Here is a 16985-nt window from a genome sequence, read left to right as displayed (position 1 = left end):
CCGGTGTAACTAGAGTAAGGACTTTGGGATGAGAGCATCCAGGATTCAGGTGGGTCGTAAATTCAAGGACATGTGTCCTGGTAACTTAGAGGGGGCTCAGAGGGCCACACGCAGAGGAGAAGCCTCGTGATGATGGGGACAGAGACGGAGTCAGGTGTCCACAAGCCAAGGATCACCGAGGATTGCCAGGAGCCACTAGAAGCTGGAGGGGCGCCTGGAACCGATTCTCCCTCCGAGCCTCGGGAAGGAGTCAACCTGCCAGCACTGATTTCAGGCTTCTGGCCTCCAGACTGTGAGAGAACAAATCCCTGCTGTTTAAGGCCACCCCGTTTGTGGTCATTTGTTATGGCAGCCAAGAGGGCACGTGGGGCAGGGGGAGGGGATGGAGAAGAGGGGGAGTGGGGAGGGGCAGAGGGGGAGGTGTGGGGGGAGGGGAGAAGAGGGAAGAGGAGGGGAGGCCAGGATGGGGAAGGGGAGGGGAGGGGGCCGGGGCAGGGATGGGGGTGGGGAGCAGAGGGAAGTTCTAAGGAAAGGGACAGGCCAGCATCTATCCTCTCCATCCCTTTCGTTGGTAGAAGCACAGTTCATTTGGGGTGGAAATGAGTTCAGCTGAAACGCTCGGCTCCCTGGGCCAACCTTGCCGCCGGGGTGGCGTGGCACCAAGATCTGATCGATAAGACTTAAGTGGAGTTTGCTGGGTGGGATTTCTGGGAAACGTGTCTAAAAGGCACAGTCTCAGCTGGTGTATGTGGGTTTTTGCCTCTTACCTGCAGTCCCTCCCCCTTTCTCCTGCCTGGAATTAGGACTCCGTGCCCAGGGTTGGAAAGCCACCCTGTGACCACGAGGCCAAAGGCCACTCACTAGGAAGGGAGAAGCTGGAACCAAACGGGGCTGGGCCCTTGCGCATGTCGGCTGAGGGAAACAGACCCCAGGGCCGTCAGGCCACGTGCTGGGGCTGCGAGCAGACCCTGAACTCCCTCTCCCAGAGACGCAGGGAAATGGGCCCTGCGGGGGGTGGGGGGGGGGGGGGGGGGGGGGGGGGGCTCCCTGCGGTGCCCTTCCCCCCCATCCTGGGGCCCCTTCCAGCCACCCTCCTCAGAGGAGTCACGTCACACCTGCGACCCACGCCTTCCAGACCAGGGCGCCCAGCACATACCGGTGGCTGCGAGGGTTTTCAGCGCGGGAGGAAGCGTGGCTCTCAGGCTCCCGGCTTCCTTGAGTCACGGATTCCATCTGTCACAGTGACGTCAGCCAGTGTTCCGGGAGGAGACAGTCCCACTGCAGATGCTGCCTCAAAGGCAGAGTGGAGGGCCTCACGGGCGAGTCCCGCCAGTGCGCCCTGGGCAGCCAGGTCCCCCCACCCTGCACCCCTGCCAGCTGATGGACCACCAGCCTCCCCAGAGTCCACCAAGAATCTCAGATTTCAATGAACACCACCACCAATTGCTAAAAAGCAATAAACATCTCTGGCAAGTGGGAAGAAATGACAAGGACAGACGTGAGGAAAAATGGGAATCTGTGAGATGAGTGCTTTTTCGGAGGGGCGGGCATCGTCCTGAATACCACAAGCGTCGTGTTCGCAGATGCCCCCGATGTGGGGCACGCAGGCTTGGACAGGGCAGGAAGGCCCACTCATGGCCCCAGGAGTCCAGAAGGGCAGAGGCAAAACTCCTGTCCACCATGGGTCCAAGGACTGACCTTCCCTGACGGCCACCACACCTGTCACACACGCCAGGGCCCCTGTGCTGAGGCAGAGGACGGGCTGCCCACACTGACCACACCAGCGGTCTCCCGCACCTCAGATCGCCCGGCAGGTGGGACTCCGAGCCCGTGGAGGACAGACTGCCAGTCACCTGCCAGGGCCCCGGGCCGTGTCCTCCCGCACCCTCCACCTCCGTGGCTGCCTTCCCAGAGGAGGGTGGGGCGGAAGGAGCAGGGAGCGGGGCACCCGCCAACTCCAGCCCCTCTCTTGCTTTGCTCTATAAAAATGTAGGCCAACCCAACACGCCTGCTATTAATTTTGGCGATTGCAAAGTCAAAGCAACAGGCCCCGCGTGGCTTTGTGGGCACCGGCTCTGCCCCCGGTTCTGCGTACCCGCTCTCCCAACACTCTGCAGCAAATTCCATCTCTGGGGCGTGTGTTAAGGACCTCTGGGGACCCGAACTAGCATTGAGCTGTCAATAGCCGGACCGGCCTTCTGGAACCGTGGAGCCATGAATATCTTGCAGGACATGGCAAAGCCTGTGAGATACGTTGTCACAGAGACCCACTGGGCGCTGGGTACATCTTCATTTGTAATGGCAATATTTATGGGGCCAAAGCAGGCGAAATAAGGAGAGGCTGCAAATATCCGGCAAAATGGGTTTCCTGGCTGCCTCCCTGTAAGCGTGCCCTGTGGCCTGCTCCATCTGGCTCCAGTTTGGGTCTCCTGATTGCTGGGGAGTGGGTCCAGGGACAGTTGGGTGTCCTGTCCCTCAGTGGCCACTTGGGTCCCAGTGCAGCTGCATGGTCAGGTCCCCGGCCTCTGACGATAGATGTGCTCTGGCTGTGCCAGGCTGGGTTCTCTGCTCAGATCCCGACTGCCGAATGTCCCGGGAAATGCAGGGGGTACCAAGGACAGGAGGAGACCGAGGGCCCATGCTCTGCGGACAGATGTGGGGATGTAGGGCCAAACCCCAGAGAGCTGAGGGTCTGGCTGGCTCTGGCCGGGAGCCCCTTCGGGTGGGGACAGAGGATCCGGCTCCTCCTTCAGCTGGCCTCCTGACCCCGGGGAGGGACTGCCTGCCTCACTGGCGGCCCCAGCCCCAGGACCTGGTTCGCAGCAGGTGCTCGCTGAGCAGGCGCAGGGAGAGAATGCAGACACGCGTGAAGGAGTGACTGGAGGGCGGGCAACTGCGGGCTCCCAGTTTGAAGGACACAGAGCCAGAGCCGTGGGTGCTGCTCCCAGGGCTCCATCCAGGGCAACGGTGGGCAAGCACAAAGTGTCCCGTCTGGGCAACGGTGGGCAAGCACAAAGTGTCCCCGTCTCAGCCCACCCTGGCTGCCGTAGGAAACACGCACGTGGGGTGCTCGCACGCCCTGACTTCTCCCAGCTCTCAAGGCTGCGAGTCCACAGCAAGGCACCGGTGTGCCTCCCGGTCAGAGACTATTTCTGGGCCTGTTCCCTGGCTGGAAGTTCTTGCTGTGTCCCCCACAGTCTGTCCTTGGGGTGTGCGTTCAGAGTGAGAAACGGACATCCATCTCTCCTCTTCCTGCGAGGCCACCGATGCCCGCAGGGAACGCTCCCAGGGCGCATGGAGGGCCCATTGGAGCCCGCCCGCCTCTCAGAGACCCGCCTCCTCAATGTCATCCCACTGCGCGCAGGGCTCCCGTGGCGGAGTCTGGGGGCACACACCTCCGTCGCTTGAGGCCACCTCTGTCCCCCGGAACTCGTCTCTCAGGCCAAGTGCACGCACCCCGCACTCCCCGAGATGTCAGTCATCCCGGCACCAGCTCTGCAGCCTGAAGTGGAAGACTGAGCCTGCATGGGCACGCACGCCTCCACAGACCTGAGCCCACCAGGCCGCAGATGCCCCCATGGCTGCCAGGCAGGCGTCTGGGCTGGCTCTGCTGGTGACCCCACCTTCACCCACGTCCTGACTGTGCTTAAAATACTTAAGCTTTGTGAGTGTCGGCTTCCCCATATGAGTGAAGGTGACAGTGGCTCTCTCATGGGACCCACACACCCCCAGGGATGCCCCCTATTCCCCAGAGCCCCCATCCAGGCACAGGGCCTTCAGTGGTGGGCAGTCCTGGGCCAGAAGAGCTGTCTGTCTGGGGTGGGGACAGAGCAAACAACACCTGGTCTAAGCCAGCCCCCACTGAGTGCTCTCTGACCCCAAAGGCCCCACGTCAGGGACAGAGAGGCCGGAGCTGGGTGTCTGCCCTCCCAGTGACTGGCAGGACCCTCAGGAGAGGGGAGATGGGGAAGGTCTAGAGTCTGGCCCCATGATTTCTGCAGGACTCAAACACCGAGCTGTCTCTTCTTCTCATCTGAGCTTCTGCAGCTCTGGGAAGGAGAACATTGCCCACACCCCTGTTCTCAGGGGGAGCTGAAGCCCTGGGTGGTGCCTACAGTTCCATGTCTCTGCCCCCACTGGGAACAGCCTTCTGGCAGGGCCACACTAGACATGAGGCCCTCAGACCCACACTTGTGCCTGACAGGCTCTTTGTACATGGGAGCATCTGGGCCTGACTTGCCTTCCTGGCCTTCTGTCCTCCTCCTGGACAAGTATCCTCTGCCATTCAGGATACTTGTTTCCCTTCTCAATGCTTGGCTTTTCTCACTGTGCAGGATCTCCTCCCAAAGCAATCCATCCTCCCACTCATCCATCCATCCACACACCCATCCACCCATCCATCCATCCATCCATCCATCCATCCATCCATCCATCCACTCATCCATCCATCCATCCATCCATCTATCCACTCATCCATCCATCCATCCATCCATCCATCCATCCATCCATCCATCTGTCCACTCATCCAGCCACCCGACGATCCATTCATCCATTCATCTACCCATCCACCCCACTCATCCAACCATCCAACCATCATCAAATCATCCAACCATCATTCATCCACCCACCCATCCATCCCATCTATCCATCCATCCACCCACCCATCCACCCACCCAACCATCCACTCACCCACCCATCCATCCATCTACCCATCCATTCATCTATCCATCTACCTACCCACCCGCTCATCTAACCATCCAATCATCATCCATGAACCCACCCATCCGTCCATCCATCCACCCACTCAACCATCCATCCACTCATCCACCCACCCATCCACCCACACATCCATCCATCCAATTACCCATCTACCCACTTATCCATCCAACCATCATCCATCCATCTACCCATCCACCCACCCATCCACTCAACCACCACTCAAACATCTTTTCACCCATCCAGTGAACAAATACTTATTAAGAACCAGTTATGTGTCAGGCATCATGCTATCCACCTGTCCAAATACCACCCAATTTCAGCTATTTTTCTTCCTTTGTCTTTGCTCACATTTCTGAAGACCAACTATGTGTCAGGCACTTTGCTAAACATTTTGTATGCATTATCTTTTTTAAAAGTTATTTGAGAGTGAGAGAGCGCAAAAGCAGGGGGAGGGGTGAAGGAGAGGGCAGTGCAGACTCCCTGCTGAGCAGGCAGGTCTCAATCCTAGAACCCCCAAGATCATGACCAGAGCTGAAGGCAGATGCTTTACCGACCGAGCCACCCAGGGGACCCATTCGTACGCATTCTCTCATCTAGTCTCCTCAAGATCTAAATGCGGGAGGATAATCATTCTTCCCATTTCACTGACATGGAAACCAAGGCAGAGGGAGGAAGTGATCTGCTCAAGGCCACCCAGTTGGGTTTTGGACCCAGATCTGCCTCCTTGTACAGCTCAAACACCTACCCTTCCATAAAGCCCCCCTGACCACCCCATCGATGTCCCCCCATTCTCCCTCCTGTGCGCCTCTGAATTTCTGTACTACTGGTAACTCACTACCTTCCACCTGACTGTAAACTCTCAGAGGAAGGCCCCGTATCTGAGCCAGCTTTCTGTGAAAGAAGTGTGAGCTGGATGAAGCCCCTCCCTGAAGCCCCCCCCCCAAGCTGGCCGGGGAAGCCCGGGCGCCATGCACCGTGGGCTACAGCAGAAGAGGAACTCCCGGGTTGGTCACTGGGATTGGCTGGGAAGGTGGGCGCCCTGGAGGTGAGCGGGCCGAGCTGTGACAGCGGCAGCCTCTCATCATACTGAATGGAGCCCACAAGCTGGGCGGCACTCCAAGGGCTTACCCCTCTCTCTCTTCTGCAGACATGACGGTGACCCCTCGTGGGGGAAGGAGCTGGAAGCAAGGAAGCAACCTGACCCAGGCGGTGAGGGGCAGGGTGGCCGCAGCCTGCGTTCTAACCACAACAGCCTCCTCCCACCAATTAAGATAAGCGTGTTTTATGCTGAAAAAATAAAAAAATTTAAAAAAAAAAAGATAAGCGTGTTTGCCTCTGCGCCCACCGCTGAGTGCTGAAGCACGCAGAATATTAACAGGCATTTCCCACCATCTGCTCGAAATGGTGTGAAAATAGCCCCTGCATAAGCCAGCCGTTTCTCTGAAATAAAGTCAAGGCTGGTTTCAGAGCCGGGCTGCACGCAGAGCTGATCTGACCGAACCGTTCTGTTAAACATAAAAATAGTCCCTGTTCCTGCTACAAGAGGCAGGAGCTGTAATACATGGCACCGATCTAAGCTCACGTCTGCACCGTCTCCCGCGAGGCGCACAGGGCGGGGCTCCTAGAGCCAGACTTGTCTGACTCAAGTCCCACCTCGGCCAGCACCTGACCTACCTGGGCCCAGGTGATGGGGAGATCACCTCCCCCCCAGGTGGCTTTGGGGGTGGCATGGCCGGGCCCCCAGGCGCTCTGTGGCTGCTGTAAACACCAGGTGTGTGGGACAGAGTCCAACGAGACCCGATCCTGGGGTCTCCCTCAGCAACATGGAGGCTGGGAGGGGCCAGGTGTGGGGAAGGGGGCAAACTTCCCCTGAGAAGGTTCCCCGGGAGCCCCACCCCGGCCTGGGAGCCTGCTGCATCGTTCCCCAGCCTCCCACCTGTGCCCCCAGCAGACACCTGGATGGAACCGCCTGGATGGGGGTGGAGGTCGGAGACACACTCCTCCCCAGATGTGGAGGGGGGCAAGGCAGCCAAGTGGCACCCGCTCCCTGCTCCCTGTGGGCCTTCTCCCAGTCTTTCTCCCACCCCCAACCCCCCTCCCCCCGCCCCTACCACCCACCTCCATCTCGCAGACGGGGCCATCCCCCAGCCTCCCAGTGTCCCTGTCACCTGACATGCACTTGTCGCACCACTGTTCTGAGAGGAATCGTGCAGACTGAACACAACCTAACACACACGTGCTTTTCAAACATGTGTTTACGGCTGCGGCCCAACCTTAGAAAGAAGGAGGAGGGAGGGGTGGTGTGGACCTGCACTGCCGCCCAATGACCTGGCTTCTTGCCTCCCTGAGAAAACGGCAGAATCGGAAGAGAACCCCAGAGTTCCCGCCCTGTCTGCCTCCCCAGAACCGGCCCGGAGAGCTGGGGTCTCGCCCCCATCATGCGCTCAGGACATGCTCCTTCCCTGCACCCTCGTGCCCCTCCTGTCTGAGAAATGCCACCCACCCCTCACTTCAGGCTGACCTGCGTCGCCCCTGTTCAAGGCGAGCGGGAGTCCCCCGGGGACACTGGACACTGTGGGGAGGGGGTGTCCCTGCCATCACCGGTGGAGGCCAGGGGTGCCATTGGGCACCCTGCTCCGTGCACACGGCGGCCCGAGCTGGGAGACGACATGCGCGGAGAACCATCTACCTGCTCCTCCTCCCCATAGAGCAGCACATTTGCGGGGTCTAACTTCTCCCCGCCCGCCCCTTCCACTAACAGACCATTGGGTCACCTGCACCCTGTGAGAGGGCAGCAGGACTGTGCGAGGACTGACCTCACAGAGGGAGAGACCAGGACCATGTGCACATGGAGGAAAGGCCATCTGCAAGCAAGAAAGAGCTTTCCCTCCGAAAACTGGTCCTGCCAGCACCTTGACCCTGGACTACCAGCCTCCAGAGCCATGAGACAAGGAACTTCTGTTGTGCACGCAGCCTGGTCCAGGATGGCAGCCTGAGCGACAGCCACAGCTCCCTGATGGGTCTCCAGCACAGACTCCCCCAACCAGCTTTCTAGCTCTCTTGCCAATGCACTGAGCCCACGCTGCCCCAGGACCCTGACACCTGCTGGGCCTGGAGCACTTCCCACCACCCATGCACGCCCTGCCTGCACTTTAGTTTCCGTTTACAAGCTGGTCTCTCTCCAAAGCCTTGTTGGGCACCGAGTGAAGATGCCAGTGTCTTCGGGACGCTGTCCTTCCCCACCTTAGTTTGCTCCTTAGCGTCTCTCCGGATGGTGGATAGTGTGCCTCCTGTGGTCGGCCCAGAGGCAGCCTCCAGCTCCAGAGCCTGGGGCAGCTCAACTACGTGGTGAAGAGAATAGGCTGCTGGTCAGCTGACCCCGGGCTGGGGAGGTGGCCCCGGCTTATCGGGGGTGGTTGTGCTGAGGCAGTAGCAGGGTCTTCAACGTAGAAGAGGGAGGCCGAGGAGGGAGAGGCAGGGAGGCACAGGGGCCTGGACGCTGGGACTCCTCCCCCCATGCCTCCACAAGGAGCCAGCCCCGGAGACACCCCGATTTTGGCGCAGGGAGAACCGCGGTGGATTGCAACCTCCGGAACTGAGAGAATTCGTAGGTGCCGTGTTGAGCCACTACATCCGTGCTCACTGTTTACAGCAAGAGGAGAGGAAACCTGCCTGTGCTTCTGCCTCCCATGCCTCCTCACCGGACACGGGAACTGCGAGGTGGGGTCCACGTGGTGCGTCACCGTGCAGTGTTGCTGCCTCTGGTTCGGCCTGGAACACACTGGAGGGATCAGCTCAGAGATCGCCCAGGGGACCTCAGCAGGAGCCGCAGTGAAGGCCTCCGCGAGGCTGGGGCCAAAGGCGAGCCACCCTGGGGGCCCTGGCACCACCGCCTCAGGAGACCTGGGGACACACATGTGACTGACGCTTTCGTACATCTTGAGCGAAAACCTTATGATCTTCCCAGGAACGCTCTAAAGATGTATTTAACACTGTGAAAGACATTAAACGCACAGTTGGGTTTTGGCTCATGCTGCCCGAGTGCTGGGCCCGGGCTGGGTGCCGCAGACACGTGGCACCCCCGTCCGATGACCACCGAACGCCCAGGGGCCTGCTGTGTGTGACCGACGCCCCACCCTCTGGAGCCAGTTAGGTCAACGCTGTCCACTCGTGCGTCGCTCTCAGGCCAACGCCAGGGTGGGGGCCGCTGGGCAGCGTCCTCACTGCTACCCCAGGGCCCTCGCAGGGCTGCGGAGGACCTGTCCTGCCTTCATCCACAGCGTGGAAGCGGCCCTCACTGCCTGAAGGACAGTGCCGCTCGGCGACTCTCCAGCCCCCAACTCCTGGACCGCCGTCCTGCAGAAACACATCTGCGAATCGAATGCCCCGTCTTCTCGGGAGCAGCAGGACACAGCAGACATCGAAGATCACGGCGGTCTGGGGAGACTGGCCTTGCCATGTCTGCCCTCTTCCCCTCTTCCGATACACTTGGCAGGTCACAAACTGGTTGTGACCACAGCCCCTCCAGACATCCCTGGCATCATGGCCAGGCAAAGCAGCCACCTGCAGGGCCAAGGCCTCACCCCCACACTCATCTCCTGTGCTCGGCACCCCCATATCTCCGCCTTCTGCCACATGCTCCCACCCGTGTCCCACCTTCCACCGCAGCATCCCCCACCCCGTGTCCTCCGTGCTCAGCATCCCCCGTGTCCCCCAGCTCCCCATGTCCCCACCCTCCACCATGTGCCCCTGTGTCCCCTGCATCACTCCCGCACCCCCATGTCCCCATTTTCTACCACACGCCCCCTCAATTCCCTGCCTTCTACCATGAGCCCCCTGTCCTGCTTCTACCACATGCCCCACCGTGTCCCTGCCTTCCCCCTCACGTTCCCCCACCCCTCACCCAGTCGCGCCCCGCAGCCAGGCCCCACTTCTAACCAGGACCTCACAGGTGCAGCCCCGTGAGGACCCATCGCTGGCCTGATGCCTCGCACACCACGCAGTTTCCCTGGCACAGTGCTGGGCCCTGGGACAGCATTTTAAGGAAGGAAAGCACTTCGCTTATTCACTGAGGAATAACACGCCAACTGCTGAGGCCTCTGGGAGCCCACACCCACATGGTAGGAGCTAGTCAGAACTGACCTGACCCGGGGGACCAGGCAAGTGGGCCTGGGAGGCGGGGCTGCTGGGAGCCCACGGGGCCATTTGGTGGGGAAGAGAACCATGGTCCTAAGATGTGGATCCCAGCGTAGGATGCCTCCACGGGACACCAGATAGGGAAACATCTAAGAACTTATTTTCGTCGTGTTTCAGGCAACGAAGGATAAACCGTCCTTTCAGAAAGTAGGGCCTTTGAAATATGCAGATTGCGGAGCTGAATCGTAAATGCAATCACTTAGTCCGCTCCTCCGAGCCCAGGGTCACCGCCGGCATGAATTATTCCTAGAAGTGTGGCTGCGGATTTGCAGGCACAAGTCTCCACACAGAACCAGGGCTGGGGGGTCCGCCTCCCACCCCGAGACCCAGGAGAGGTGTTTATCACGGGCTGGAGCGTCTTGCCGCCTGCTGCTCCCAAACACAAGGGGCCTGGTCCACCAGAGCAGAGCCCTGTGCCCGGGAAGTGGCCTGGACCGCCCTGCCTCATCCGTGGCTGGATGGGGCCAGCAGGCCGAGAAGCAGAGGCAAAGAGGAGGGAAAGCAAAACCAACTGTTCTCCACCTTCTCAGAGTGAGGGAGGCTGTCCCCGTGCTGTGCACGGGGCAGCCAGAGGGGGACAGAAAGGACAGGTCCCACCACACAGCAGGCAGCCCTGCCCTGGCGTCGGCGGGAGGCCCGGCTCTGGGCAGATGCCCTAGTTTCTCACTCGCCGTAGTAACTCAACAGCAGCAGAACAGAAGGGACGTGAGGGACACAAGGGACACAAGGGACACAGACCCGGGGACAAAGGGCCTGCCGAGTTCCTGCCGCCACCACGGTAAAGCCAGACCTGCCAGGACCCCCCAGGCCTCGCAGACACACCGCGCCGTCTCTCTGGCCATGGCCAGCTGAGGCCAGTGTGCAGGACAGTACGGCTCCCAGGGCACAGGAAGATGAGGACCCATGAGCTCAAGCTCGAGAGGCCCCCGGACCCAGCGGGAAGCCATCGGTGGGACTGAAACGCAGCGAACGGGAAAGCTTTCCGGCGGAATGCACACTCCCTAACATGGGGATTATCTTGGAGCATTTCCCATGTGGACCTGCTTCTGTGCACAGAAAAGCCCTGAACCTCCCTCCAGAAACCAGCACCTTTTCCGCACACAGGGCTCCCAGGGGATAGTGTGTGGGCAAGCACCCGGTGGGGTGTCTGGCCGGGACACCTAGACCCTGGTGGCCCCAGGAACCATTGGGTGTTCTCAGACCCCCACGACCCTCCTCTGCACGCTCTCAGGGCCTGATTTACTCATCATTGGAGGATGCAAACAGAACGCACGGCGGGCATGAAACCCCCTCGTGGTCCTCACGCAGCTTCTGTTCCCTCAGTCAGGGCTGTGGCGGGCCAAGACCTCCGCCCACGACGCACGGTTCACCGCAGTGTGGAGGGTCTCTGGACAGGCTCCCTACTTCCGCTTCCCAGCCGTGACGTGGCCAGTCGGTGAGGCACACAGCACAGCAGGAGATGCGGGACACCTACACGTGGCTCGTCTGCGGCCAGACGTGCAAGGCAAACAGTGGGTCAGAGTCCGCCGTCTCAGTCCGCCGTCTCTGGCTCGCCTCTGCAGCTCAGGGAGGGTTTCATTATCATAACTCAGCATGCTCAGAGCGTCGGTAGGATTTTGGCCTCCTGGTCAGAAATCAGGGACCCTGCGGCCATGGACATGCACCCCTTAACACCCAGCCATCCCTGTCCTCCAGGGACAGGTGGCTGCTCAGGACACGGTCCGCCACAGACCAGGCTTTCCAAGGCAGAGCCACAGCCCAGGCAGGGGCCACACGCCAGACAGGATTTTTGGCAAAAGGACACAGGGTTGAGTGACACTGACTCTCACCATGAGACTTATTCTCTTCTAAGGTCTGTCTCCATCTCCTGATCTCTGCAAGGACAGAGTCTGGGTTTCCTGCTAATATCTCCCTACACGGGCCTTTCAATGGAGCGTGGCACTGGGCTCAGAGTCCCAGGGCAACAGCACGGCCCAGCTGGGCTGGACCTGAGCCCACGTCTTGTCTTCCTCATTCTGGTCACCACCTGCTTGTGGGTGTGGGGCTGATTTGCAGCTTTTTAAATAAATTCACTAGCACAGCAGTGAATTGTTCAGAGAAAGATCTGCTCACTCGCTCATTCGGCAAATATTTACGGAGCACCAAGAATACGCAGGGTCCGGCCTGGGACCCCGGGGTTAGAGCTGCGCACAGAGCAGACAAACCCTCAGATGAATTCCAGGCAGGCGTCGTGCACAAATAGGGTGAAGACGGCGTCAGTCACACGCGGGTTTTAGAAACTCGAGGGGAAGCAGAGTCAGAATCATCTCTTTCCCAGAGGAGAGCGAGTGACTGGGGGTGGGGGCTGCCCACACCCTGGAGGTCTTAGACCCACTGGACCCTCTGTTTTAACTTGACCGCTGGACAGCAGTAGAGACGCAGATCACTTTTAACATAGGTGTTGCCCTCAGCCGCGGCTGCCGCTGCCTCAGGGCAAGCCTCACTCTCCGCAGGCTCTAGGCTTGGCTGTCTGCACACCAGACCCGGGTCTTACCCTCTAGCTGCACAGGCTTGGGCAGGGCTGGGTCGAGATAGTGGGGTGAACTGAATCGTAGAAAGTACCTCCATCTACAGAGGCCAGCCACCCACGACGGACAGCTCACCCTCCACGGTCCACACCAGTCAGACCCGCGCCCCCTAAAGGTCAGAAGAAAGTGTCAGGAGGCACGAAAGGAGGAAGGTGGCCAAGTGGCGGGCACCTTCTCCCCCGCAGAGAGGAGGCCCCGTCCTGGTGGGCACGAGGCCTGTTAGCTGGTGACGCTTGCAACGTGTAACACCCACGACCACAATGGCAGAGACACGGGGCCACACGCTTTGCTTGGTGGCAGCTCACCTACGAAAGAGAAGTGAGCGTGGGTTCTCCCCTGCCCTCCCCGCCCCCAGGATGGCTGCACTCCTAAGAACAGAGGGCTTGCTGGCAGGCAGCCGAATGGGGACATGCCCTCCCCGTTGCCCTCATGGGGCTGGAGGCTCTCAAATCCGCGATCACGAGACGCCCCGCACCAGCCACGCACACACGACTGTGGAAGCTGTACTTCATGTGCGACGTAACATATCCAGAAGGATGAGTTTTGGCTATAAACATTTTTCTTCTTGCCTTGAGCGCTGAATTTAGAAGCGAAGGTCTCATGTACACACAGGATGTGACTGCATCGCATTTCCTAAAAGATGATTTTCTCCCCAGTCCTGCGACTCTGGGTGGGCACACCCCAGCCGCCAGGTCTTTGTTGAGGACACTCAGACATTGCAGAGAAGAAAGGGCGTGGGGAGAGCCTCCTGCTTCCAGACACCCTTGCCTTCCCCCCAGCTCCCGTAAGCCAGGAGAGACGTTTCCAGGAAGCACTCAAGGCTGAGGAAATAGAAGTGACATTCACTTGGTTTGGATGTCTTCCCTCTTTTCCACACTCGGTGGAGACTCCCAGGGGTCATTTCTAAGTGGGACAGGCAGTCACGGGAAGCGCGGCTGGCCCGCAGTACCTGTCACACAGGAGCCAGCACAGGGCTGGAGGGCTAAGCCCTGCTTTCAAACGGCCCTTTGTGGGCAAATGTCCACTCACTCCTGCACTGGCCCTCCTTAGGGACCAACCCCAGATGCGGGAGAGACTGGCTCTCGTTGTCTCCAAGAACAAATACCGAGTGACTCCTGTGGGGGGCACTGTGTTGGGTACATGTCCTAGAAGTGGGGAGCAGTACCCTCATTAGAGAGGAGCGGGGAGGAGGAGGAGGGAGAGAGAAAGACAGAGACCAAGACACAGAGACAGACAGGCACATACTGAGAGACAGAGTCAGAGAGAGACAGACAGAGGGATGGGGCAGAGAGACAGGGACACACTTGGAGAGAGAGGTGGGTGAAGGAAGGAGAGAGGGGAGAGGCTGGGTGGGCAAGGGTCTCTTCCGAAACCCTTGGCGACATCCTGCTACTGTCAGGAGCATCTGTCCGAGGTCCTGGCCTGCGCCACGCGGAGCTGGCTCCCTCTCACCTTGAAGGGCGAGGCGGGGAGCCTCTCGCAGCGCTGAGCTGGGCGTCAGGATGTTACACAACCCAGTATGCGGCCAATGTTTTTATATAATCCTCCGGTTCTCCCCATAAAACAGACCATAACACCCTGGCAAATACACTTCAGTAAAGCTAGGTGCTATCAGCGGGCCGCGCGGCTTCCAGAGATCCGTCACCCCACCACAGCAGCCAAGTGGCAGTCGGGCTAAACTTTTCTCCCCTCGTGGCTTTGGCTGCACAGGAGAGATCAGAAAAGCCACAGAGCTCACTCACCAAAGGGGAAGTCACGTCTGGAGGAGAACCAGGAGCCAGGGACTGGGGTGGGGAGCGGGAGGGAGCCTGGGGACTCAGAGGACACTCTGCTCCCTCCCAGACAGGCAGTCAGCTACAAGTGGACAGTGCCCTCCTCCACTGTGTCCCCAAGCCCCTGGGTCTCCGGCTGCTGCTTCCTCCCACAGGAAGCCTCAAGAAGACCCCCATATCGGCAGAAAGCACGCAGACCCCCCCCACTGGTGCAGTCCAGCTCCCAGGCACCCCCGCCCAGAGCCTGTTACCCACGCTTCCGACAAGCTTTGCTGGGGCTGCCGGTACAGAAACCAGAATAGCACAGAACAGAAGGAAAAAGCCCACTAATGAGGTAAACACGCGAACTTTTCTCCTTCCTCCTTGTACCTCAGCACAGAGAGAGCCCAGGAAGTGGCAGGGACTTTATTCCGTCAGCTGCATACCAAAGTGGAAAAATACCCGTTCCTCCCAGCCTGACCCAGCCTGACCCTCAGTCACACTAATGTGGACCCTTGCAAGGGGTCCACACCTATGGGGAAGAAGTAAGGAGCCCATCCCAGGAGCTGGGCTTGCTGTGGGAGCTCCAAGGGCTATGGGCTTCCATGCATCACAGCGCAGCGTCCCTCTAGGGGGTGAACACTGGCCAAGCCCCTGCTGGACCCCGACTCTCTCTGTCCAGGAGTCACCAGCCCCTGGCCTCGTGCTTGCCCCATAGCAACACTTTCTGGAGGGAGGCCTGCACATCCCCAGGACAGGAGGTAGAACAGGCCCAGGGGTTCCAGGGAGGCACCTTTCCCCACCAGCATTCAAGACACCACATCAGCAACCTCCGAGGGCAGCACTGCCCTCCCTCCAGTCTCCACATCCTCCAGGAGGGAGAGGAGTGGCTCCAGGCGACGACCTCCTCTCCCACAGCTTCTAGGAAAGCGGAACATGCCCCCTCACTCTTGCACCCGGGCACTGCCTGCTCTTAAAGCAAGTCCTAGACCCTTGAGAAGTTCTTTCAAGTTCTCTCAGGGAATAAGTTGGAGACATCGCATGTGTGGTTGGGGGGGTTGGTTCTCAAGGGTCCACTGGGGGAGTGAATGAATGAGTGGCCATCCAGGCCAATGCTCTCTGCTAAAGGGACCCCTTCTCTTCCTTATCTGCCTCCTACCCAGTCTCCACCCAAAGTAACACAGAAGGAGTTTGATCCCAGCCCCTGCTGGCCATCAGGCCCTGGGGTCAGCGAGGGTTTCAGCAGCTGGAACACACAGCCGGGTCCTCCGCGCTGTTTGCCAGTCCCCCTGTCCAGCCCCTTTGTTCCCAGCGGGACGCTGCCTCCGCTCACCATTCAGCTGGTTGTAGACCACCTCCTCCAGGTGGTCCAGGCGCTGCAGGATGGCTTTGCGGTCCACCAGCGCGCCCACCTTGGCGTGCCGGCTCCGCACCCGGCGGTCGGCGCTGCGCACGATCTGCACCAGCCCCTCCGAGCGGTCCTGCAGGCGGCAGTACACGGAGAAGAGGATGATACCCACGAACACCACGATGTTGACCGTCAGCAAAGTTTTGATCTTCCTGGCCACCGCCATGAACGCGGCTGGAAGCGCGGGGGGCTGCCTCACCCGCGGGGCATCCCCGTGGGCCCAGCGGCCGCAGGAGCCTCTGCCCGGCCCGCCGCTTCGGGGACCATGAGCCAGCCCGGCTGACCGCGGGGCGGCGGGGGCTGCGGGCGGCGTGGGGGAAGGGCGCGGGCGGGGGTGGGGTCCGGGGGTTGCAGGCACTGGGCTGCGGCAGGGGGGCTGCGGGCGGGGCCCGGGGGCTGTAGCCTGGGGCGCTCGGGGCCGGGGTCTGCGGGCCGGCTGCGCGCTCCGCCCGCGCCCGGGAGCTGTCCCTTCAGCACCACCCGCGCCCGCTCAGCGCTCCCGGCCGCCGCCGCCCGGGGTCCCCGCGCGCAGGGGCTGCCCCGGGCCGCGCGTAGGGGGCAGCCGGCATCCTCCGCAGAGGGGCGCGGCCCCGTCCCGGCGGGCGGCGGGCGGGCCTGCGGGCGGGAGGGGAGAGGGAGGCGCGGACCGGGCGGGCGATCCCGCTGCCGTGCGGCTCCTGCCCGCCCCGCAGCCACGGCGCCGGTGCGGAGTGACGCGGCCGCCCAGCTCATCGGCATGCACGCGGGGCCTCCGCGCCCGCCCCCCGCCGGGACCGCCCCCGTCGGGACTGCCCCTGCCCCCCTCGCCGGGCGCAGGGTCCCGGGCGAGCTCGGGCTGCCCAGAGCCCTGCCCGCCTGGCGGGAGGGGAGGGGCAGGGCGGGGCTACAAGCTTGGATACCGGGACCAAGGGCATCAGGGCGGAAGCCGTGGGGGTGGGGATGCTGCGCGGACCCTCCTTCCCAGGCCCCTTTCCCCAAATAAACCGGAACCTTAACCCCAGGAAGTGAGGCCTAGGGCAGTGCCTTGTCAAGGCCGCCTTATCTGTGTGAATGGACCTGGGGTGGGGTTGCCTTTGTGGGGAGGAGGGCGGGCAGCAGGGTCAGAGTCATCTCCACAGTCTCCCCATTCACCTAGGCCAAACGGAATCAACTCCCCGCTTCCTTCCCCCCAACCTCCACCCCCCAGTCCCAACCCCCTTGCCCCCCACCCCTTCAGTCCCCTCCATACCTGTCATGGAGCTGAAAGGGTGGAAAAGCTGAGTTCAAGGACAGGTGGATGGGGCGCCTGGATTCAGCGGGACCTAGGAGCCCCACCAGGCTGTACCTGACAACCTACTGGGACGG

General features: G+C 60.9%; 1 protein-coding gene across 3 annotated transcripts in view; it reads right to left on the bottom strand.

Moving 5' to 3' along the window:
• Positions 1 to 15939, bottom strand: part of GALNT9 (polypeptide N-acetylgalactosaminyltransferase 9) — a 72766-nt gene extending 56827 nt beyond the window's left edge. Inside the window, exon 1 of one of the 3 annotated variants that reach the window (XM_047698532.1) lies at positions 15567 to 15939. In XM_047698532.1, the coding sequence (XP_047554488.1) occupies positions 15567 to 15807 (241 nt within the window). In that variant the 5' untranslated portion in view covers positions 15808 to 15939. Of the gene's footprint in view, positions 1 to 1156; positions 1215 to 15566 lie in introns of those variants that run through there. The other 2 variants (XM_047698534.1, XM_047698533.1) reach the window with 2 other exon arrangements.
• Positions 15940 to 16985: the final 1046 nt, after the last annotated feature.

This window comes from Lutra lutra, chromosome 12 (genome assembly GCF_902655055.1).
Source record: "Lutra lutra chromosome 12, mLutLut1.2, whole genome shotgun sequence".
NCBI lineage: Eukaryota > Metazoa > Chordata > Mammalia > Carnivora > Mustelidae > Lutra > Lutra lutra.
This window is presented reverse-complemented; position numbering and strand designations above follow the sequence as displayed.